The sequence below is a fragment of the Perna viridis genome, chromosome 12 (genome assembly GCF_037379345.1).
Source record: "Perna viridis isolate PV_CMFRI_1.1 ecotype Kerala chromosome 12, ASM3737934v1, whole genome shotgun sequence".
Lineage (NCBI taxonomy): Eukaryota > Metazoa > Mollusca > Bivalvia > Mytilida > Mytilidae > Perna > Perna viridis.
In genome coordinates, this window is record NC_142456.1 from 18974755 (window position 1) to 18999753 (window position 24999).

The following is a 24999-nucleotide window of genomic DNA, read 5'->3' on the forward strand; positions in this document are numbered from 1 at the left end:
TATGATATGTTGACGAAAATGGTCATGTACGTAATGGGACAAGATTTTGTCAGGTACCAGAACAACCGCAAGCTCCAGTTTCATCCGGAAGTTATACAGGTTTGCAAATGACGATTCGTCCTCAAACAGCAGTGGATGTCGCGCTTAATACACCATGCAGAGTTTCATTCATCATATAAATGTATGACTGTTTCTTGATTTTAAACTTTTTTGTTTCATTATATACATGTAAGGAGATGTGTGTATTATTAGTTAAGTACAGTAAAACTACCATTTAATTTGCACAAAGTGATATGTAATTCTTATAAATTAAACTTTTGAAAATCAAATATCGATATGTTTTTTTTTAATTCTATTTTAAACCATTTGATGTACATGTACTTTAAAAGGGTTACAATTCATGGGAAAATGACAAATTAAGGAACCACACATGTCAACTAACAACTAGATTCTTGACCAGGTGTAATGTTCATGCCATGAATTTATATTGAAATAAACTGTATTTGATCTCTCCGATAAAAGAATTCAGTTCGTTTTCCCGGTATGCAGTAAATATTTTAAGTAAGCATACACATGGTTTTGAAAAGATATCAAAAACAAAAAATATAGGTATACATAATGCGAGTACTTGAAATTTGTTCATGGTTTTATGCGAGCAACCTTAATCCATTTTTTATATAAATGTTTCCGAGATAAAAAAAAAATGCATAACCACTTTGTTTTTTAAATCATCAATATATTTGCTAACTGTTATTTTCATTGTGACTAACCTCTCCATTTAAGGTTTTACCAAACTAATGCAAGTCCGTTTTTTTTTTGTGTGTGTACTAATGCACCTGTAGATTCCCTTTTAGTGCTTATATTTGAAGACTTATAACACAGTGTTGAACCTAAAAAGGTAGATGGTACGGAACCCTCTCCTTTTCTTTGGAAAATGCTAATTGCTTGCAAAAATACGCAAATGTTAGCCTGGAACCACCTTTCAAAATCTGTGGATCCGCCCTTGTTACAAGTATGCATTCATAACGAAATCTTTAGGGTTAACGAAATGTTTAATAACAAACAAAATGAGGCATGAGTTCGTTTTATTTGCTTCAAAAATAATTAGCTATGAAAAAAGTTGAAAACAAAGTTCTCAAGACAGCCTCAGTATAGGACATTAGCAAATGCGCCTGTTATGTCATCACGGATGTTTTTTTTTTTTTTTGCGCATGCATAAGTTTCCTGGTTTGTATCCTAGTCGCCAACTTGGTTGTTGTCCATCGTTCATAGTTTTGATTATTTCAATCATCAATATACCTTTCAAGATTAATATTACTGATATTGCAAAGAATCACATTTGTACCGGTGCCTGGTTTTACTGCAACGGACGAATAGTTGTAGGCATATACGGTATATTATATTGTATGTCTTCGGAACTGAGTAAAGAACAAAAGTAAAAAGGGCAAGATTGATTGCGAAGTGTATTTTTATAAATCAAACAGTGTAGATAATTTCAACACTTTTTGCCATATAAGTTATATCTTTAGACTTTCGTGACATCGTTTTACATTCTACAATAATTGTTAGAAAGTGATATTATTATTTTATGTATTATATATTATATATTGTCACATGTTCCCATCATTTTGCTCCCTTCTAATTTGCAAGTGCATGCTGTCGTAGAGCTCTCCGATATGGCTTCTTCGTGCTATTATTTGCAAAAAGCGGTTGAATAAAGAGATAAAAAACACCCTACTTGCTTTTATCATCATATGATCGATATTTTTACGGTGATTGTTTATTCTGTCTAGTCTATATCCCTTAAATATATATTGTTTTAAATTCCGCTGAATCTTGGTTCCCTTGATTTATCTTTCCAATAGATATGGAAATTCATAAAAGTTATAAAGCGTACTATTGGGTTTTCTGCGTACAAAGGCGGCTAATTACATGTTTTGGTGGTTTTGGTATGACATGACATACACATCGAAGACATTACATTGAAACAAATCAATAGGGATGAAAGTAAATAAGAAGAATTTGTAAAGTCTTTTGCTTTTTTTTCGAAATTTAAATACAAACTTTTTATTTGACGATTGCAGTAATCATGTTCACAACTATCTATTCGAAGTTCAAGAATAGCAATCGTAGAGATGCAAATGGTTCGAAGCTGTTCATGTGTTTTGAAGAATTACCTTTCAAAAGCAGAATTTTGTACCAGACACTTAAAAAGTTCAAGATTCTGACGTACATTATTTACAAGGAGCACTCTCGACTACAAATTTCGGAATAGGAAGTTAAATCAAGCACCGATACGTTCCAACAAAGTATGTTAAGGGAGTTACTTTACTGTATTCCAATGTTTGTAACAAGAAATGACGCTGCGGTATATCAATCGTTTCTAATTTTGAGCAACGACAAATTTCACTATATATTATATGATATGCATTAAGGCCGTTGCATTGAAATAGAGATAAATGCATATTTTTCCGAAGCAGACGGTTTCTCCTTTTACTCTTTGATCGTAAAGACGCTCTTCCATGGAAACGCTAGTCACCTAATTGCAATTATGTTTCCTGATTGGTCAAATACTGATAACTTAGTGGCGTTCGAAAAAAATGTACCGAAAATTGAAATTGCGTGCTAGGTATTATTTCCTGAATGAAATGTAGAAAATTATAAGTAAAAAGGACAAATTTTACTGCGTCGGCTATCTTTTTTCAAAGATAGTACTTGTTTTTAATTGTTGAGGCGTCAATCTCGATTTGCCTAACACAAACAACCATTTAACCTCAATCCGTGACCATCAAATTCTCTAATGAAACCACCAAATATTAAAGAAAAATAAATTTGTCTTTGAATCAAAACTTTAAATACTACTGGAGTTCGCAAAATGTAAAATATCAAATACCCTTAATCAACTGAACATGGAGATACATGTGACCACAAAGTGTACTTGAAATTAATCTTATTTCTGGTATTACAATATCAAATGGTTGTGAAAGTTTACAAACAGTGTACTTGTTAAGGAGGTAGACCTAGGGTAAGGGAAACAACTCTTAAAAATCATTGGAACGTTTGCATTCAGCATTTTACATCAATCTCTTGTTAACATCAAAGTAACTTGAATTGATTTCATTCTGTTTCAAATGAAAGCTTGATAGGCTTTGGTGAAATTGAATATGATACAAACACATCACTGATTTCAAGAGTTGTTTCCCTTACCCTAGGTCTACCTCCTTAAATATATTTTAATTATAAATGAACATATTAATGTTGAAATCGAAGAAGCTTTGCGTCAATGTGTCTTCAATGGTTCACTGAAATGGGAGACATACAAGTAATTCAAAGTAAAATTATTCAACGTATTATGCATACTTTCGGAAAGCAATCATTTTATAAAACAAAAGTGAATAGGTTCTATGCAATTTTGCAACAACAATTCAATATTACTTATTTACGCACTGTTTAGTCATGTCAAAGATGAAACAAGTCTAAAATGTGAATTATTCGATGGTGCATTTGTGTGTGTGTGTGTGTGTGTGTGTGTGTGTGTGTGTGTGTGTGTGTGTGTGTGTGTTCTTTTTTCACCATATCTAATCCTTTTCTATTACAAACATGTAATATAAAGAAGGTTATTGTTAAACCAACCTTGTACAATAAAATAGTTGGTGGATTTCAACAATTGGGCAACTTACATCGCTTGAAACATACTTCAAAGTGAAGATAACATTGATGAAATGGATGTCCAAATGTGTAATAGATTTCTAAACCATTCACCATGAACTACTGTGATATTCTATCCTTAAAAGTCAAGTCAATTATCTTACGGCATTGAATATAAAGTTCGTATGCATTAATGTCTTTCTGCAATTTGTTTTGTTTAATGTTTTGTTCTCTTTTCTTTGGATACCTTAACTCTACACTTAACATTTATGTATATTACTGTATATCCTAGTGGTAGAACGCCTTTTAACTAAATTAAATCTGAAAAACACTACGAAATAATTATCTTTGTGATGTTGCTTGTTTTAGTTTCTGTATCTTCTACTACAAATATGTGGACTAAATAATTTCAAACAAAATAAATGAGACCTATGTTACGATCATACAATGGGAAATAAAATTGAGAAAATGAAACAAAATGTCATACAGAACTCTTGCTAACTGAAGTTTTTCTTTGTTACTCGTCTTGATAAAACAAGAACCAAATATTTAGTCAAAAATAAGTATCACATAAAAAAGAACTTAACTATTTGATTTGTGGATTATTGGATGAATGGCAGGCGGATGGACCGACAGACAGAAAGTGATATTACAGTATACTGCTGTTTAGCCTGTGTTATGGTGTGTCCATCTACACCATGAAAACTGATTTATTCAACGGGTCAGTTTTCCTTTCCTCGTTTGTCTACCCCGGACTTGACTTTTTATGAACAACTCGTTGGGTGTTTCTAGAAAAGCAGAGGACGCTTACCCTACCCGTGCATCTAGTCCATGCTCCCAGTTTTTAGTGGAGTCCGAGTTGCTCATTTGCTTTTGTTACTTTGTATGTATGATTTTAGTTACTTTATGTTCTTTGTTGTGTTTATTTGCTTTCCATGTCTGGTCTTTGTCCCTGGATTGCATTCTTTTGATTACTACTTTAACCTTGGTTAGTCTTGGAGTGAATATCGACAGGTTTTATCTAAGTATAGCAAGCTTAGGCCTTTATTGTGTCGTTAGAGTAAATATCTCTGCTGCTCTTGAAACTTGCGTCTAGAGCAACATCAAAGAGAAACAGAGGACTGAACCTAAAAAATCAAAGCATTGGTAAAAGAGAGACAACCTAGATGTATTTCATTGAACAAACAGTAAATGTCGTAGATATAAGTCAATCAATGGCACATTTTACAAAAAAAGGTTTGTTATCATAATTACGTGATTGTTTTAATTGGCGATGAAGCAAACAAAAACGAATTAATATTGTAAATTTATAATAAAAAATATTATGCATCTGGATACAAAATAAGCGATAAATCTCATCAATACATTCAATCTCATTACTCAATACATACAGTATTGTAAATCTTGCTAATGTGATTTTAAAAAACATATTATTACGTATATCAGAGTTTCAAAGAGAGGGTTGAGATTGATTTATTTTTTTTAAAAACTAATCTGACATTAACGATGAAATCGTTTTCAAAATATACAACATTCTTCTTTTAATATTAGGCCATGTTAAATTTTAGAGTATTATTAAACTACATGAAACAAATATACAATAATATAAAAAATAACAGTTTTAACTGTGGTAGAAGTCAATACTATATAATTCAATTTGATAATAAAATATTTGATGAAACAAATTGCAAAAGGGGTTCTATAGGGTGGGGATTTTTTTTCATAGGAATGAGTGTGGGGATAATAGGGAGATACATGTTTATGGTGTAAATCGGAAGTTCATACCATTCAAGAGCTGTATTTAGTGTCTGTAAGAATCAGGCAGTGTGTGAAACATGGTATGAAAAAAACGATCATTTTGATAGTTTCATTTAACTGTTTTCACCAACAGAATCAGAGAAAATAGACAAGAGTCTCCATATCATACTGGACCACTGATTTACAATTTCATTGAAATGCACTGAAAATAAACACTTCAGGGGCATATAACTCTGTCAAAAACCTCATTTTTCCAATATTCTATTGAAAAATTTCTGAGCAAAGCCAGTAATGCAGAGATCAAATAACGGTCTTTTCAAATAGAGGAAGTATCCTTGAGTGGTATTATATTTTCAGGTGGATGGGGTTTTGACGTGCATGTTTCTGATTTTTTTCCATTTCGTCTGATTCTTACGAACATTTGCATTTAATACTAGTGAGCTTAAAATACCACAGAAAAAAATCAATGTTTCTCTTGTAAATTCATATTTTGATTGATATCTTAGTAATAAAACTTATAAAACATTCGTATAAACATTACATGTACATGTTTTATAATGAAAGACAATTGATGATATTTCACATGAGCAGTAGGAGACCAACTAGATCAAAATACGGAGACGTTGGTACTACTGTTTATATTTTTTTTTATAAGTATTGACGACTTTCACTTCGCTTCCGTCCCATTAATTCATATCGTAGTCAACTTGGATCAACAGGCGTACGATCGCAGACATGGCAATTAGAGCCATGGATACAGAATCTTGCACCGATCACTACAGAGAATTTTCAAATGTTACATATATTATAAAAGCATTTCAGATATTATTGTTTTGGGGAACGTCTTTCTCCATTTCTGTCCCTGTTCTTGTAAGCATTTAAATCCGATATCCGTACACCAGTTTCAACCAGTTCGACATAAATGGCGAACGTGAAAGTCGACTATTGCACCCTAACAAATAAAGTTGACGACCCACAGTATAAACGAGTGATAAATTTGGAATATCTTTAAAAAAAAAAGAACACACTTGTGGAGATTTTATCTTATTCGTTGATATTATTGCATCTTCGGAATGTTATTTGATAATTAATTTTTTTCATGCACTAAATGGGAGGGTTAATTACATGTACGAGTAGTCATATTACTTATAAGGCATTCGTTACCTTAAATTTACAATATCTGATATTCCCGTAATACGCAAAATTTAATCAAATATAACCATTTTTCGTCTTGTTCTGAAATAACATTAATTTCAATTTGCAATAAAAACTTATTTAATAATTTAAAAAAAAAACTAAATATGAAACAATTAAGAAAAACAATAAATCAGTTAACTTTTTTAGAATTCTACATATTTACAACGATGCACTGATTCGGCAATGAAAACGTCATATTCTGGATATTTTAAGTGTCATGCCATCCTAAACAATACAATCCTTAACATACAACTTGAACATATGAATTATCTACAAATGAAATATCACAATTCAATAATGCCCATGAAACTATATACAAATGAAATTATAGCACTTTTTTCTGCTTTATTTACATAAGATTTGCCCAGACAATCCCGCAGATATCTCTTATTTTTCAACATATTATGTCATCAAAAATGTTATTTCTTCTTTCTTGCTGTTTAATTTGAATTTAGTGCTTCTTATAAAAGGTAAGATGGAGAGAAAACATTCAAGATAAACTTTGATCAAATTGAAATAGATCAAAGTAAAATGTATATATTTCCTCCAGAAGCAAACCTTCACAAACCTTTGTTATAGTTAAAGTAGTTCAATATTCAAGGAGGTAGACCTAAGGTAAGGGGCACAACTCTTAAAAATCATTTGAACGTTTGTATTCAGCATTTTACATCAATCTTATGTAAGCATCTAATTAACTTGGATTCATTTTATTCTGCTTCAAACGAAAGCTTGAGAGGCTTTGGTGAAAATTAATATGATAAATGTACAAACATATCAGTGGTTCCATGAGTTATGTCCCTTATTCTAGGTCTACCTCCTTACGTACCAGTCCACATAAAATTCAGGCACTGCCAATAGTAAAGTGATTCATAGTGAAGAAAAACCCACCAAACAAACGATGCTTTTATAGTCTTCATATGCTATACTGTCGCATAGCAACAATCTTTTCTGCATTCAAATCTGCACTTTTAAGAAAATCATACATTCATCTCCCACTGAAATCAACCAAATCAAGAACAATAACTATTCCAAAGTGCAAATTTCATGTACAACCTATATGGTGTTTATCTCAAAAGCGCAACAACCTAATGAAAAACTAAGACTGGTTATGTGATGAGTAACTGTTTCTGATCAAGAAATATGACTGAATTCGGTGGGTTTTCAACATGCATAAATCATCTTCTGTCTGATTTTTATAAAGACTGCTACTTAAATATGAATCTTTGGTGCTCTATCTAAAGTTTATTTGTTGGTCATTATGCGTCCGAGTTGTATAAATTATTATTGTATCCAGCAGGAGTTTTTCTAAGATCTATATTTGTGTCCATGTTAACGACCACATCATCAAGGTCTGACGCCTGATCCTTCACACTTACAAATTCTTCATATACGTTTGGTCCCACATCAATCTGTAATGAACCACTGTCCAAAGATCCAAGGCTATCTGTTACATCATCAAGGTCTGCGTAGTGGTTGAAGGAGTTATCTCCCGTTGCTGGCGATGGGTTATCTCCCATTCCGGCTGGCGAATTGTCTATCTTGTCAACATTTCCACATTCATCGTATTGATGTTTTGCATTCTCCAGCTGTTCATTCATAGCATTTGACGATGTTTCATTTTCTTGGACTGTATCATAAACGTTTTTACTGTATGTACAGGCATCCAAATATGCAGTTTTATCATTAAACCCAAGTTTACTTTTTGCAATATTACATTTTTCGTACTCAGAATTTGTATATTTCGGAAGGTATACCATTAATTTGTCTGCCACTTTTGCTTCTGTAATTTCAGAATAATGACTAGGTTCTTTCGATGACGTACAAACGTCAGCTGGAGGAGATGTGGGACAACAAGTATTGGGATCAGCATACACGTTTTGGGAGCCAGTCTGAACTTGGTTATTTAAATGGCGCTCCTGTCGACTCATTCCGGAACCAGAAAACATACTTCTGACAGTGTAAGTCAAGTTGTCGAAATGCATGGCCAAAGAGTCTTCTTTGGTATCCTTCCTTCTACTACAAAAGATACAAATATTAAAACTTAATATCATATCAAAATTAGAAGGATCTATTAATTTCCAAAACCTGTTTTTCAGAAGAGCATTCGTCTGATATATCAATCATAACTCTATAAATCAATCGCATTTAAGGAGGTAGACCTAAGGTAAGGGACATAACTCTAAATATCAGTGATATGTTTGCATCATATTCAATTTCACAAAAACCTATCAAGCTATCGTTTGAAGCAGAATTAAATCAATCCAAGTTACTTTGATGCTTCCATGAGATTGATGAACGATGCTGAATACAAACATTCCAATGATTTGTAACAGTTGTGTCCCTTACCTTAGGTCTACCTCCTTAATATTAAACTATAAAAAAAATCTCAAAAAGAGATCAATCTGGGTGCAAATCCACTGAAGAAGCGACTAACGAAGCCATTACTTCACATATCGGTTGTCCTTCTTGTATTTCAAGTCAATAAATTTAAGAAAGATAACTCTCGTTGTAACCATTTTTGGGTAAGAAATAATTTATTCCTCAAACAGATCAACTGACTGTTTAAATAATGCGGTTATGGGAGCTTATGACATTTTTGTACGATTTTGCTGATCTATATTAGGGGGGAATAAATCAATCTTCGTGTCGAACTATATTTCTATGATGTTTTTTTTTCTTTCGGAAATAATTCAGTGGTTACTAGGTGAACTCTAATTTTGTCTTGGCCTCAAGGTCAAACGTATACAATGGCCGGTGGCGTGATTGAACTGTCTACGTCAAAGTGCTCACCTAGCGTGCGTCGTTTTATTGACAGAGCAAAATTCATCTCAACGTCATTTTGCAACTATTCAATGGTGGTTAGGTTTTCCTTTTATCGTAATTTGCATACTGTTCATTCATATTTTTGATCAATGACGGATGGCATTTTCTTCATTTGTACATTGCTGCTTCGGTTATTTGGCCAAATGGTTTTATCCAATCACGAGTGGTCAACATAAAGCAAAATCGTACAGAAATAATTTTAACAGTCGTGGCTTTTTCTCGAACTAGTATAGTCAGTGGTATATTCACCCTTATCAAGATCGATCGCTTTTTTGTGATGCACGTTGGAAAAGACGTGCTGGTAACGTTTTGTTAGGCTTAGTTACAAGTAAAACAATGTATTTTTCGACGTTATTTTTCTTCCTATTGTCTGCAGTGCAATCTGGCACAGCACAAAAAAAACTTTGAAGGTGTGTCAACGTCGTTTTTTTTTTTTTTTTTTTGAAGATGTCATTTCACAAACAAAGAATTTACGTTGACAAAATTTTACAGGCGTTAACAGACACGCCATTTTAATGCCCAATAAAAATCGGTAAGTTAATTCCGGTCTAGATATGTTTTTCCGGACAATCTCAGAAATCAGTATGACTTATACTTACGATCTAAAAAAGCATACTCCTATAAGAAGCAAGAGAGCTACTGATCCTAAAACACAAGCCACAATTACTCCAGTCATTTTTCCTAAAACAAAAAGACAAACTTGTTATACGCCGTTAGCCATCTACAACAGAAATAAATAGATGAGTTATTACACCTCACAAAGACTAAATGTCTTTCCTTCAAGAATATTATTTATCTAGTATGCATTGTGTGATGTGTGCTAACAATCCCATCCACAGACCTACAACCGCTCCCTGATTTATTATCACTCCACTAGTATATAGGCTCTACTACACAGAATGTGAAATATTAAGCAAAGCATGAACAAATCTCATTTACAAATCACTTATCTGTTGAGTTTTACTGTTCTAATTTGCCTAAAATGACCGTATTTAGTGCTTAGTGCGGCAGAGTTAAAATAAGGTTTGAAATAGCATTTATACCCTAGAAGAGGAAGATTGGCGCACTCAAATATGTTATATCTAGTGAGAGATGAGTGTCATAGCATGTGCAGGGCCTAATCTAGAGGGAGAAATAGACAAATACTTCTCCTTGTTTGTGCTCTCTTCTCAAGTGCGTCTCAAAAAGGTGTTTTACCAAATTCATTTTTTTTATATATCAGTCCTTGGTTGAAAAATACTCAGCTTCTTTTAAAATAATGAGTAAAGATTGTTGTTGATTTTTTTTTTTTTTTTTTTTTTTGTAAATTGTTCTTTGTGCTGATGTGACCGATTATGACGCAGTAGCATGCAAATGCTAATTAATCACAACTGGTATATACACGCCGCAATGAAAGAGAGAGTTTCAGCGTGCTGTAAAACCTAGATTTAACCCACTATTTCGTTAAAAAGCCTTTACCAAGTCAGGACCATTGCGGTACCAGCTGCTCCTGAGGTTGTAATATCTATTTTGCCAGATTTATTTGGGATTTGACTTAATTACTGATCGGATTAAGGTTCGGTATTTATGCTGTTATCCTTATTTCTCCCATCTGTCTTTGACAAGGAGAATTTTTTGTAGTTGATTACATACACAAAAATGTTAATATTGGTATTTTTCAAATAGATTTTACAAAAAAAATCGTGTAGATTACGCCCTGATTTGTCATGTGTGGGAAATATTCAAATGATTAAAAACAACTATAGAACTGGAGTATTCGGATTTCATTATTCAATGCATGTATAAATGTATAAAGTCATCGCTGGCATGGTGCAACGAAAATGGAAATTGACCGAAAATATATGTCTTTTTAATAATATAGGGAGCTAAGTAAAAAGTGGAACTTCTCTGGTGTTCCTGTGGATAGCACTGTAAACTGTCGTCTCGAAATTTGCTTAGGTTTTAAATCCTTGATTGGATCTTCATCAGATACAAGAGGATGGGAGGTTAACTGTTTTGTTTTATTTTGCTTATTTATTTTGTTTTTGTTTTTGTTTTTTCTGTTTGTTTAATGTGTCATCTAATGAAAATATTGTCATTATTTTGTGCCAACAAAATATCTAGGGTTAATGACCACTAAAGAACGAACTGATAAATCTGACTCACCTGATCCAACATTATTTGTATCAGTCAGGAAGGCAACATCTGCAAAGATACAACACCTTTATATAACAAATTATAACCAGTTACGTTTTCAAAAATGTGTTCTTCTTTGGTTGGTACGATAAGTAAATAGTGTATACATACGGTGGCCTCTAAAGGAAGTTACTGTTTTCGATGTAGGATATACATGTGTATTCTTGTGCAATCTAATTAAAACTAGACCTATCAGTTGTTCCATTCACTCACTGCATGTAGGATCTAAAGACATTCCTTTCTACTTTCTGTTCTGATGACCTTTTTGACCAGCCAATCAGAATTCATCTTTAAAGATATTTAAAGTATTATTCAAAGGGAAAACCCCCGAGGATTCCAAAAAGGTCATCTGAACAGAGAATAGAATTGAGTGTTCTTAGATCCTACATGTATATGCAGTGACTGAATGAACAACTGACATGTCTTATTTTTATCAGATTTTAAGCTTGTGCATTTGTTGCTTTTCATCCTATCCGTTTCTTTTCCATTACTTCGTATTTGCCAAACATTTATCTATCACTCCTGTATTTTTCTATGTTATTCTTTCTATGACCTGTATTCACTTTTAGGTCATGGAGAGTTGGATAATGATGTTTGTTAATTGTACTTTCTCCACATAAAATCGTATTTCATATTCGAGCTAGAAACTTGTTAAAATTTTCTACTGTTAATTAGCCATGCACAACACCTGTTCAAATTCACAGTGAAAATAATGGTATGTAATATTTAAGAGATATGACCTCGTTCCCTTACAGCACCAACCGCCTCACCGCCGCAGTCCAGCACGCTAAACATTACGCCATCAGTCTTCCCTAAATACGTTATATCTTATATCTTAAGTTATTTAAATGAGATGCACATTTCCCTGCGTCGTGTGCAATACAGCCGTTGATTTACCATGTTAACTAATCGCCCTTTTTGGGGGTGACTGGTGGGGTAATTGTAAGTATGTTGGACTGCGGCGTTGAGGTCATATTCCAGCAATATTTTGTTTTCGAGGATTAGTGCTGTGCAAGTATGAATGGCTTGACATATGAACATATATGTAATTTAATGTTTTTTTCATATTTTTTGGAGAGCTTATAAAAGAACAGAAGTAATACTTGTATTATTTGAGGAGCCAACATGTAAATCTTCCGTTGCGGCTTTCGTAGTTGCACCTGTAGTTGATGGCGTCGTCGTCGTAGACGTCGGTGATGGCGTTGTGGGAGCTTTAGTCGACGTTGTTGTCGTAGTAGTAGTAGCTCGTGTCGTTGTAGTAGAGGTAGTCGATGAAGTAGTTGTTGTCGGCATAGGAGTCGTCGTTGTCGTTGTCGTAGTTGTCGTTGGAGTAGTTGTTGTCGTCGTTGTTGAAGTTGTAGTTGTTGGCGGTTCCATATCTGTAATATAATACCATATAATTTTTAGTACTCTTATTTTTCACTTTCATCATACTTGAATAACCATTTCTAGGTTGCAAAAAGCTTTTTGAAAAAAAAGTTATGTAATTTAGGTCATAAATAATTGTTTTCTGTTTTATCTTCTACAATTGTTGTAAACTGTTTTTAAATGCGTTAATGTTTATAGCCAACTATCAGTTATGTTTTAAAAATAAAGGTGGTGTATGAAATTTCAGTGTCCACTCTAATTTTACATCACATACATTATTCAAATTTCCTCTGATGCCGGAACTATCCTTTTTCCATGGATACTGATATGTTAGGTTGTGCGACATATCAATATTCAAATAAAGAAAAAGGATGTTTGCATGGTCATGGGAAATTCGGACTACACATAACAATACAACCTGATTTACACATAAAAGCACATCAACCCTGAATAATTTTAAACTAGCTTTCCCAATCAAATGATTTATTTTGTTTTTGTCGTCGTTTTACTTGTGTGCATGACATACTTCTACTAAGTAAGAGGTTGAGCTGAAATTCCATTCCTCCAATTAAGATGGCACTAAGTCAGAAAATAGCTTGTCAGACAACCTCTAGCATTGCTGGAGTAGTTATAAAAATACATTTTAAGTACAGTTTTTGTAGCCATAAAAAGGTTCAGTAAGCTGTCAAACGCATTGAATTGAAAGCTTCAGAATAACTTACTATATTGGCATATGAAGGAATAAACAAAACCGAACGAGTCACATGGTTTGTCATGCCATCTACCGCCATCATCTCTCCTCAGGTTCCCACAATCTTCTACACAAAAAAAGTTACAGTTCGGCTGACCACTTCCCCAGTAACCCCATGTCACTCTTTCCCCTGTAAATACAATGATAGTAGGAAAACATTTCGAATAAAGATATCACATTTTTATAGTCCACTTTCCACATTTCTTTCTGGTTTCTACAGTATTTTGAACAGTAGAGAATTTTCTAATGCAGATCTATTAATATCAACGAAATATCAATTGAGGCGGGCGAATTCATTTTCAAACTTTCCTTCATATACACTATAAATCCAAGCCACTTCATTAAGCTATGTTAAAATTGTAGTAATTATAATGTAAAGCAATGGTCGTCCATTGCCGTATTCAACAACAATTACCCCTCTTACTAACCGCCAGTACAATTCATTGTCTTACCAGAGGCGGATCAAGAAATTTCGGAGAGGGGGCTGCTGACTGGACGAGAATGGACCCACTCCAGTGATTTAAAGTACTTTTTTTACATATATATTCAAACTTTTCAGCAAAAGGTGTGCCCCTCCCCTTGGATCCGCCTATGCTTACCAACCCCGTTCTATAATATACAGTATACCATAACTACATACCGGTGACCCATCTCCAGTCCATTTCATTATTCCTGTCGTGGGCACCGATCCACACACCGTCTTGGTCTCCCCAGTGTAACTCATTCAAGGTATTTACCACCCATTTCTGCGTTTCATAGTCACGGATCTGTATCAGGTCACCTCCTTCACCTGTGCACCTCGATCTAGCGGTCGGCCAATACAGCTCAGTCTTGTCGAAGCGGTAACATTTCCCCTTAAAAGTTTTAAGGTACGTTGTACGGGATAAATGGTCGGGACAGCGGTACATCTCATCTTCAGTCCAAACTGAAATAATTTACAATATATTCATGTATATATGTATTGACTCACATGTTTATTGCAATTATATGCAAAAATGTAGGTTTGGTGTGACAAGGCTTTACTGTTGAAAGCAAACATTATCCCCATATGCAGTCATACCTGATTACTTGTACATTACGGTAGATGTATTTGCATCAGAGTTAGCCGTGCTAACAGACCTTGGATTTGATCCGAATTTCAACTTAGCCTGCAACACTCCTCTTTTTATTTGGATATTGATATAATATCCAAATAAATTAGGAAGAGGATTGCAAGGCCTGACAAAATTCAGACTAACCTTCGGTCTAGTCACAAACATGACAATGCATTTCCATTACATTACATCACATCCAATGCACCTGATGTCACTTCCGTTTTGTTTTGCGGGAGTTCATATCGCTTGTGCTTCAGTTCTGTGCTGCGTCTTGTGTCCTTATCATGTCTATCGTACATGTATTTTTATTCAGTTCGCTTCATTAATATTGGGTATGTAGATCGTCTGTAAAAAAGGGAGGGTTGTGAAAACGCCAAAATACTTTAACCCCTACGCATTTTTGCGCCTGTCCCAAGTCAGGAATTTCAGGCCTATGTACATGCTGTACATATGTCTTGTTTCGTTTTTACTGGGGTTGTCAGGCTATAATACGGAAAATTTGACCGCAAACCATAGTGGTGCACCGTGTTGGGAAAGATGCCACGTTCCTCGCACGTTAAAGAACCCTGCTGTGGTATTCGATAGGAGTAGGAACCTTTGCGCTCCACCACAGGAGGATAAATTCCCCAACCCTACCCATCCCCCTTTTATCTTGTGTCAATCAAAATTTGTCGACCCTATTATCCTTGTGTCCCATCCCTTTTTTCATTCATTGTTTCATGTTCATTTTATCACCCCTTTCATTTTCATCGCCTCAATATAGCTGAAATATTGCTGCTTGGGCGTTAAACCCCAACAAACAAACAAACAGTTTTCTTTTATGTTGCTGGGGTATATGGGCAACTTTTTCACTGTAGCCAGCTGCAGCTTATTCTGTAGTATAAGAGTTTTATATTCGTTCATAGAAGACTCATCGGTGGCATTGAGCTGACATTTTTCATCCCGTTGGAGTTGTTGCCCCTTTGAAATATTCACCATGTCCATCCTTGTTATATTTGTTTCCTGTTTTACCGTTCTGGTCATGTACTTGGATTATGGGGTATAAGAATTGTCCAATTGTACACTCTTCGGAATTTTTAGCCGAAAGCTAGTGCTAGTATTAAATATTGTTATTCTACACGTGTCTGTGTTTTTCTTTTTCTTTCTTTTTTAATAATTTTATTTTATTTCATTATACGTAGCCGATTTCATTAGTTGAATGATATACCAATATACACAAGTATAAAGGTAACCCGCTACATAATATAACATTGTCATTACATTTTGACATTGGACAAATTAATGCACCGGCCTATTGTCCTGTTTACCGCAATTTGACCCCATTTTGTATTTGAACTCTTTAGATGTGTAATATGGAGGACAAGAACGGGAGGGACCGGCACCTTTGACATTGTACGTACGCACATGGGACATCGGTAACTGTTACTGGTGTCCCTGAGTGCAGCTTGCGCTTTTAAGCATCTGTATTTGTTGTAGAGTTGTTTTTCTTTTTCTTTTTTCTTCATCTATTTTGTTTTGTTTAGTTTTTTGTTTTGTGTTGTTTCGTGTTGTTTTGATCGTTTGTTTTTTTTTGTTTTTTTTTGTCATCGATTTAAAAAAGGTCGTCGTAGAATCATGTTTTAGCATGATATGAATCCATGCAATGATTTTTTTACCTTTTGTATTGTTCTGAGTGTCATCCTATTCTATTCATTAATTCTTCTTTGGATATTCTATTTATAGCACGTGTCATACGTTGTAATTAACACTTAGCTTCTTAATTCATTTACAGCCACGGCAGATGACTTTTATGGAAGCTAAACATATGTGAAGACCATTGAACTACGTATGTTGTTTAAAGTAAGTATTTAAAGGTTCATGTAATTGGTATACCTTAAGGAAAATAATGTGCGTGATTGTACGACGTTTGTCTACTGGTCTAATACATGAGTCATACCCACATAAATAATTTAATGTATAGATTATATACCATATTAAAGTATCTAGAGTTTTTCGCACAAAGCTTTGAATATCCAGCTTTGTCCCATTGTATTCTGTCAAGATGCTTGTACATATAATAAAGTTGATTTGAATCTTACGTATTTAAATGTTAATACAGAAGAATGTAATCCAGGGACAAAGACCAGACATGGAAAACAGACATACACAACAAAGAACATAAAGTAACTAAAATCATACATACAAAGTAACAAAAGTAAATGAGCAACTCGGACTCCGCTAAAAACTGGGAGCATGGACCAGGTGCACCGGTAGGGTAAGCGTCCTCTGCTTTTCTAGAAACACCCGCCGAGTTGCTCATACAAGAATATACATAGTATGTTATGGGAAATACAATAACTAATATATAGTTTATACATCCTTGTGTACTTTGTATCTTGACAATGTTAGGAATAATATCCTGTAAGGATTGATTGTATACACTCGAGCTCATAGTATGAAAGGCCAGGCAGACGACCAATCGGGTCATAAGTATCAAGCTAGGGAAAAATCCTGCAACACATGTATAATGTAATAATGTATATGCCACTAATTGCAAGGCTAAATCACAAATCACAAATTACGACCCCCTCTTTCCACCCCCCCCCCCCACCTCGCAAAACACACACTCACACATAATGAAAATTCGAAAAACAGTGTGTATGAAAAAGCTCTCTTCAACACTGCACCAAGCAATTTCCCACTTTCAATTATATTTATTTAATTTTTTTATCTTATTTAGGGAAGTGGGCTTTTGTTTGATGCATACATGTAGAAGACGAACGCACGCTAATCTGTTTACACATAACTGATGTGCGCATAAAACAAATAAGCGCTCTGCACTCCACTTATATATCATTTTACTTATAAGTACATGTATACTGTTAAATTGCCAGAAACCGACCATTTCAGTAAAATAAAATGACAGGCAAAGCAATTCTAAATTTGCGTTTCCTCTCAAGCTTATAGTCACATAAAAAGCGTATTGCACATTTAAAATGCATTTCATTCAGGTTAGTGGGTATGTGTATGTGCGTTAGGAGACATCGTAAACTCTTTTCCAGTTTACCCACTTGAATAAAGCGCTAGACACTTATGCATGTGTACTGTGCCCCCTTTCCACAACCTTTTTCTGAAGTTGTGCATTTTACAACTGTTCTGTGCATCCATTTTATTCCACGAAACATCTTCGGTGTACCTTCAAACGTTCACAAGTGGGAACTTGATACCCCGAACTGTGTACAAAAAAGAATCCATGGGAACCAGGATTCGAATGGTACTCATAAAAACATACATGGAAGGAAAACGACTAAAAAGAAAATAGACGCACACAAAAAAGAACACCAAATAACCAAAATTACACCCACATATAGAAAAAAGTAAATGAGTAAACCGGACTCTCAATTCAAACTCGAAGCATGGACTAGGTGCACCGGTAAGGTAAGCGTCCTCTTTTGATAATCAACCTTGTTCTACCTATATATAAGGAATGCATTGCCTCAGAAGTATTTCATAGAGTATTCTTTTATTTCTGTTCAGTGAAATCATTTTCTGAGCTTCATGTACCCATCAAATTGTAAACTTTCTTTAAAATTTTCAATACATCTAGTTTATGATAGACTTAATGTGACGAAAAATCAAGTTACATGTGCATGGTACTTGCATTACGAGCACAAATGAAAGTGGGCTCATGTTTCGATCGATGTTTCGTATGATCTCCAGAATCATACGATTGGGAGTGAAAAAAATAACTCGTATATGTACATGTGTAAAGGAAATAGCAAGATCATCATTACAACGAAAATGCCATACATGTACCTGACCTGCTGGTTCATGTAAGTACTTGAAATGACAACCATGTACAAGTATTATAATAAGGCAATCAGGAAGACTTCTATAAGAATAAGACGAAGTACGGCGAATTTCGGGAAATGGTAAATAAGTATATATACTTAAAGAAAATCGATGAAGGGTATGAATTCGAAACTAGTTACTACGTGTATATGGTTCCGTTTTTAGACTTTCTCGTTCAGTGAATTCATAGATTATATGTTAATTATATGTTAATTGTAGATAAGTCACGTCATATATACATGTATATAAAGTTCATGAATATGTTATTAAAATTTTTTATGATAATATTTGAATTACCAAATTCAACATTTATATAAGACATACATGTATAATAACAACTTTTGTTTCAACAGGAAAGTACATTAAATGCTCAAGTGCAAATCGAACATTGGCTTGCGGTTAGAAGTTAAGTTTTAACTCGTAAATTACATTTTTGGACGTGAGCATTGTACATGTACATGTAAGTCCTCGGCGTATTTAATGTATTGATTTGTAAAGAAGTAACTGCCAAAATAACCGGTATGTTCAATAAAAAACAGCCTTCCCTGTATTCCTAAATAAAAACAACCATAAAATAACACTACTTCAGCATTCCTTATACGTCGAACAAAATCACCTGAGTGATGCTTTTGAAAGTACAAAGCTTCTGTCGAAAAGTTAGTATTTTGTACTATACAACGAGCATTGGGAATGCTTTAGGGAAATTTATAGAATTTGTTGGTATATTTTTCAAATAGTTATTGAGAGTCGGACGAGACAAGAAAATATTAAGGGCACAATTTGTACCAAAATCAAGATTTCAAGCAAATTTCTTGTTCCAACTTTAAGGGGACGTACAATGCTAGGTACTTCCCTAATGAATCCACGCGCAAGTTATTGTACAGAAACGAATTGGTTTTTTTTTTTTCAGATATAACATGCATGACTCATTTACTTGTAAGTACAGACGTATATGTACCCGTTCTAATTTACCAACAAAGGCAATATTACACAAGAGTACACGTAGTTAAACCGTATATGTACATGTAACATTATATAGATATACTTTCACATTGGCAGTGACAGTTAATGCACATGCCAGCATGATTTCATACCAAAATCACCACATGTATGTATGTAAAATTAGATATTATCTCATCCTAAATTGAAGTTATTAGCTGACATTTGAAACTAATAACGAACTACAAACTACAACAATATCCCCCAGGCGATGATGACAGATAGTACTGTTTTAATTTGAGGTGGGTTATCTTGAAACACAGTAAAATATAAAATGACATTGACGACTGGGTGTTTCAGAGAAATATGAGCTGGTCATTAAGAAGAAAGAGAAGTGTGGGAAGATTCTGTGCGGTGTGTCCTATATAGTTGAAGTGGCATTACAGTTTACTGACTTTAAATTGTTCAACAAAAGTATGTCAACACTCGTTACACCAGAGCAATGTTCGAACACGTAAAGATGGTCAGAGGCCTGTGACAAGAAAATAATAAAATTGAAAAAAGATCAGGAAAAGGTTCCTAACATGGGAGAGACACAAAAGATGCGACAGGTAGAACTAGTTACGTGGTGTTCAATCCTGTGACGGATACGGGGTGCAGGGGGTTGGCAACCCTTTTTTATTTAGCAATTTGTCATTTTCGTGCGTAAAATTGACAAAATTTACAAATATTGTCTGATGAACCCCGCTAGCACCCCTCCTTTACAAAGTGTCTTGATCCGCCCGTAATTAGAATTCTCCCTACATTGTATATATACCTCTAGGAAACAGAAACCAAAAACACACAATAATACACGTTAAAAGTCCATTCAAAAGGGATCAGAGTTCAAAATACATTTATATAAAATGAAGTTAACATATTAAGTTAAATAACAATGTAAGAGAGTTGGCGATTTTAAACGCTTGATAGTGTAAATTTTTAAAACAAAATATCAACTATTAATTTTGATGAATGCAACATCGTCAATCATGGACAAACATTTTGCTATTTCCTTTAGTTTACTTGCAAATGAAAATGTACATGTTATAGAGTTCGATAAAAACGTTGGTTGCGAACGACCGCTCTCATATCTTATTGCAAAACCATGCGATAGACAAAGAAATCGTCCCGTCTCTTCAAATAATGACAGAGGACCCTACAAGACAGTAAAACATCAATTCTAAGATCCGCTTTTCGCAGATGACAGTCTCCTTTGTGCCCATCTCCAGCAGAGATTAAATGGTATAGGCGAATGATATTTAGCCCCTTGAAATACTACATTTTGAAAATTACAAACAAGAAAACAATCTTTCATTTCAACTATATAATAGATGGCCATATTCTAGCATCAGTGGGCTCAAACCCTTCTCCAGGCGTAGAACTTACCAACAACATGTCGTGGGACAAACAGGTGCAGAAAGTTGTAACCAAGGGAAACAGAGCACTTTCACATAGGAACATGCCCGGAAGAGGTAAAACGCCGATTATATCTTGCTTTTGTGAGACCTCACCTGGAATATGCCAGAATTACATGAGATCCGTTCTAAAGAAACAAGTCAACCAAATAGAAATGACCCAACGCCGAGCTACACGTTTCATTAAAAGAATCTACTCCAGGGAACCAGGTACAGTAACAACACTCGATCCTAGAGCAGCTGGACTTACCACCATTATCCACACGCTTAAAATTACTTAACAAAGCGATACACCACAACATCGCAAAACCAATACCATCATATATTCTCAAACCTACTAGAACCTCACGACAGTAACATCAAGATAGTTACATCCAACCACAAATTCGTAAAGATGTACATGTATACAGTAATAGCTTTTCCCCTACGAACGATTAAAGAATTGTACCAGCTGCCGGGTGAACTACTAGATATGAGGTAAGCTCGGAAAACCCTTGCTGGCCAAATGAACACCCAGAAAACTGTTTTTAGACGCAAACAGAATGTTTTAACTCAGCAATGTTTTATAATGCACCATTTAAATTTACTTGACGCGCTTCAAAGTTTTTTAGATCACAGCCGTGGTAAAAAAGTGATTAACATATTACCAACGTCATAGACTGTGTTTAGTCAACAATATGAAGAAATTAGTCCTATTAGAATCGAAATAAATCACGGAAAATTCATTTTATTATTGTTTTACCATAGGCTGACCATTTATGCCGTCATCTAACCCCTCGCTATACTTCAGAGTAAAACAATGCGACATAAATGGTCAGCCCGAGGTACAATGATAAAATGAATTTTCCGAGATTTATTTCTTAATTAAGATGCAACCATAATGGAGAGGTCATTATACATACATGTAGTACTTGAGCGGGGTGTCGCAGACCTTTTTCAAGTTATCCAGCTAGATAGACATAGTATGGTACGAGCCATAATACAAGTAGTTCACATGTGGTTCGGCAATATCTGGATCAGTAAAACGATTTTATTCGTACCGTACTGTTAATCTTATAAGGGTAGGCTAAGTAGCATTTGAAGCTTCTAAAGGACAGAGAACTATATATATCCTGAAACCGGGTTGCCAAGTTTTGACAACCCCTGTTTTTTGGAAAATTTTGTCAATGCACGAAATTTTTGTAAAAATTCAAAAATAATAGCCACTCCATTTTTCCTGTTACCCCTCTCGATCCGCTCTGCTGTAACCCTCTTTTTGTGGTTTAAAATAACGCCGCTTGAACCAAATATAACTTTGATATGTAAGTAGCAGTTTTGGGTGAAGATCAGACAGGAGGTGATTCATGCATGTCAAAAACCCACCGAATTTACTTTTATTTCTAAAAGACCACAAAACCGATCTAAGTTTGTGATTTGCAATTGGATTTTTCACTTTTGAGATTCTCAACTAATTAGCACGATGCTGGTAACCAGAAACTCAATTGGTTATGACTTCAACAGTGTATGCAGATTTACATCTATGGTGTACGCGTATGTAGCGTGTCGAACGTATATAGCAGCTGATTTAAGTATATGTGCATAAAAGTATTTAGTTTAAAAATTTGTACTCCTCACAATCTCACAATAAACCGCTGATTGTGATTTGTCTTAATTACGTTGCATACATGTACAATGTATGTATGTACATGTGTATATTAACATGTATGTGGTATTCAGGTATGATATATATTGTATAAATTATTCAACAAAAGGAGAAAAAAAAAACGAATTTAGCCTAGCTTACAATATAAATCAATAAAAGGTCAACAGTTACTTGTAAAACATAAATATATATAAATACATACATATATGCGTTGTGTTATTGTATTTAGAAAAATATACAGGTGTCAGATAATTCATTGTATACCTAGGGCTTATTGATAAACCGTTCATGCTCAGCCTGGGAAATTATCTAAATCCGTCCTTAATGTGAAAAGAAATTAATTGAAGAAGTTCGCTAAATACGAATAAAACATTTTAAAATGCACATCACAAATCATTGAGAAACTTAATACACAGGCATTTGTCGAATTTCAAAGTACATAAAGTTGTCAGCGAAATGTAACAATAATCCATGTAATTAACACCTTAATTAATTGTAGTTTGAAATTAGAATACATTTCTAAATCTTACATAATTATTGAGTCAGCAATTAAAGTGAGATTTTTCTTTCTTCAAAACGATATGATAAAAATAAGTTTTAAAACTTTAATTGCAATTCTTAAAAATGGATTCTCCAATTTTTTTCCGTTGTACGATTGCAGTTTTCAGTAGTATTCTAGAAAATTGGGCCTACGTAAATACAGTTTGTTTGTTGGGGTTTAACGTCCGAGCAGCAATATTTCAGCTATATTCAGACAATGAACATGAAATGGATGATAAAATGAACATGAAATGAAAAAAAAGAAAGGATGGGTCACAAGGATAATAGGGTCGACAAATTTTGATTGCCGCTGGAAAAAGGGGGGATGGGTAAGGTCGGGCAATTTAGCCTCCTGTGGCGGAGCGCAAAGGTTCCTACTCCTATCGAATACCACAGCAGGGTTCTTTAACGTGTGAGGAAAGTGGCATCTTTCCCAACACGGTGCACCACTATGGTTAGCGGTCAGGTTTTCCGTATTATAGCCTGACAACCCCAGCAAATACAGGTAAGGTCAGTTAACAAAATTGTCTTAAGATTATATTTTAAATAGTTCAAAATTGAAAACTTACCATTCTGTATTAATCCAAACAAAAAGGAAACCCGAGTTAGAAGTTTTAACACCATTTTTGGAAATGCACTTATTTGTATCCTTTCATAACTATTTTCCGACAACCTTTGTGTACACCACGTGACATGCCTTTGTAAACATGAGGCACCCTAAGGGTATTTAAGATCAGGTAACGAATAAACAGCGTTAACAAATTTATTACTAATTTTATGACACTTTTTGATGACTTGATAAGAAAGAATATCAGACATGCTTTAAATGCCAATGGTTGTTTTCACTAACGTGTAAATTATACACATACTAATCATACATTAGTTGATTAATGAATTTTATGGGATATATGATGCATTTTTGCATATTTGCATATTTATGCACTGTCCTTTATCGAAAATAGATAAAGATATAATAATGTATAAATGTATATGCGATCATGAAGTAACAGTAACTATAGATATAAGCATGATGTTGGTTCCATAAGACTAATTATAAGAATATACCTTTTTATGGTCATGCAGTCTTTCTGTGAAAGTTAACCCCGGATTTTATGGTTTAAAATGTTATTTGTGTAATTCGGGAGATATCGGGGACGAGTTCCATATTTGTTTAAGTGCACATTTTTGATAGTGACAGGAAAAATCTTCTAGCAGAAAATGTGTTAAAAGACCAAATCTATACTACTAAAGGAAGAGACCGATTTCTTTGAGCCGCAACTCCTCTAAAACCATACAAGATCGAATATATTAGTGATATGAGGTATAAATGTAGTGTTGTGTACTTCCCAAATTTGTCTTTGAAACAATATTTTTTCTACGGAAAACGCGAATTTTTGGGAAAATATTGAATTATTCCAATTTAAGAATTTATTATGCACCTTTTAACTGGCTGGAGCAGAACTTTCAGAAAATTGAAGGGTGTTCAACCCAGCTGTCCCTTCCCTATCACCCCCTAAAAAACGACAACTGGGTCATCAATTACAAACAAACAGGAAATGACATTTTCACACATTTAGAAAGACTTAAAAATGTAGCACCAAGTAAGAAAAGCTTATAGTATACACGTAGTTGTTTTTCTTTCATTACATTGCATGAGAAAAAGTTCTGTTCGAGCAAAATGCACAGTTCGGATAAGAGTAATCAAGGGAACCAAGGTTATAGCGGTAATCAGAAGAATGTAATTCAGGGACAAAGACCAGACATGGAAAACAGACATAC

General features: G+C 34.3%; 1 protein-coding gene across 1 annotated transcript; it reads right to left on the reverse strand.

Moving 5' to 3' along the window:
- Positions 1-4941: 4941 nt before the first annotated feature.
- LOC148601567 (uncharacterized) lies at positions 4942-23921 on the reverse strand. Its single transcript, XM_088555138.1, has 7 exons — positions 23790-23921; positions 14361-14645; positions 13692-13850; positions 12705-12980; positions 11572-11610; positions 10026-10107; positions 4942-8619 (listed from the first exon to the last, which is right to left on the reverse strand). The coding sequence occupies exons 1-7, from the start codon at positions 23842-23844 to the stop codon at positions 7860-7862; spliced, it is 1656 nt and encodes a 551-aa protein (XP_088411264.1). The 5' UTR covers positions 23845-23921; the 3' UTR covers positions 4942-7859.
- Between the last annotated feature and the right edge of the window lie 1078 nt (positions 23922-24999).

Coding starts and splice junctions, on each gene's coding strand:
- LOC148601567 (XM_088555138.1), bottom strand. CDS start 23,844: ATGGTGTTAAAACTTCTAACTCGGGTTTCCTTTTTGTTTGGATTAATA. Junction 13,851..14,360: donor GGACTGGAGATGGGTCACCG/GTATGTAGTTAT, acceptor TTGTATTTACAG/GGGAAAGAGTGACATGGGGT. Junction 10,108..11,571: donor TACAAATAATGTTGGATCAG/GTGAGTCAGATT, acceptor TTTTTGTTTTAG/GAAAAATGACTGGAGTAATT.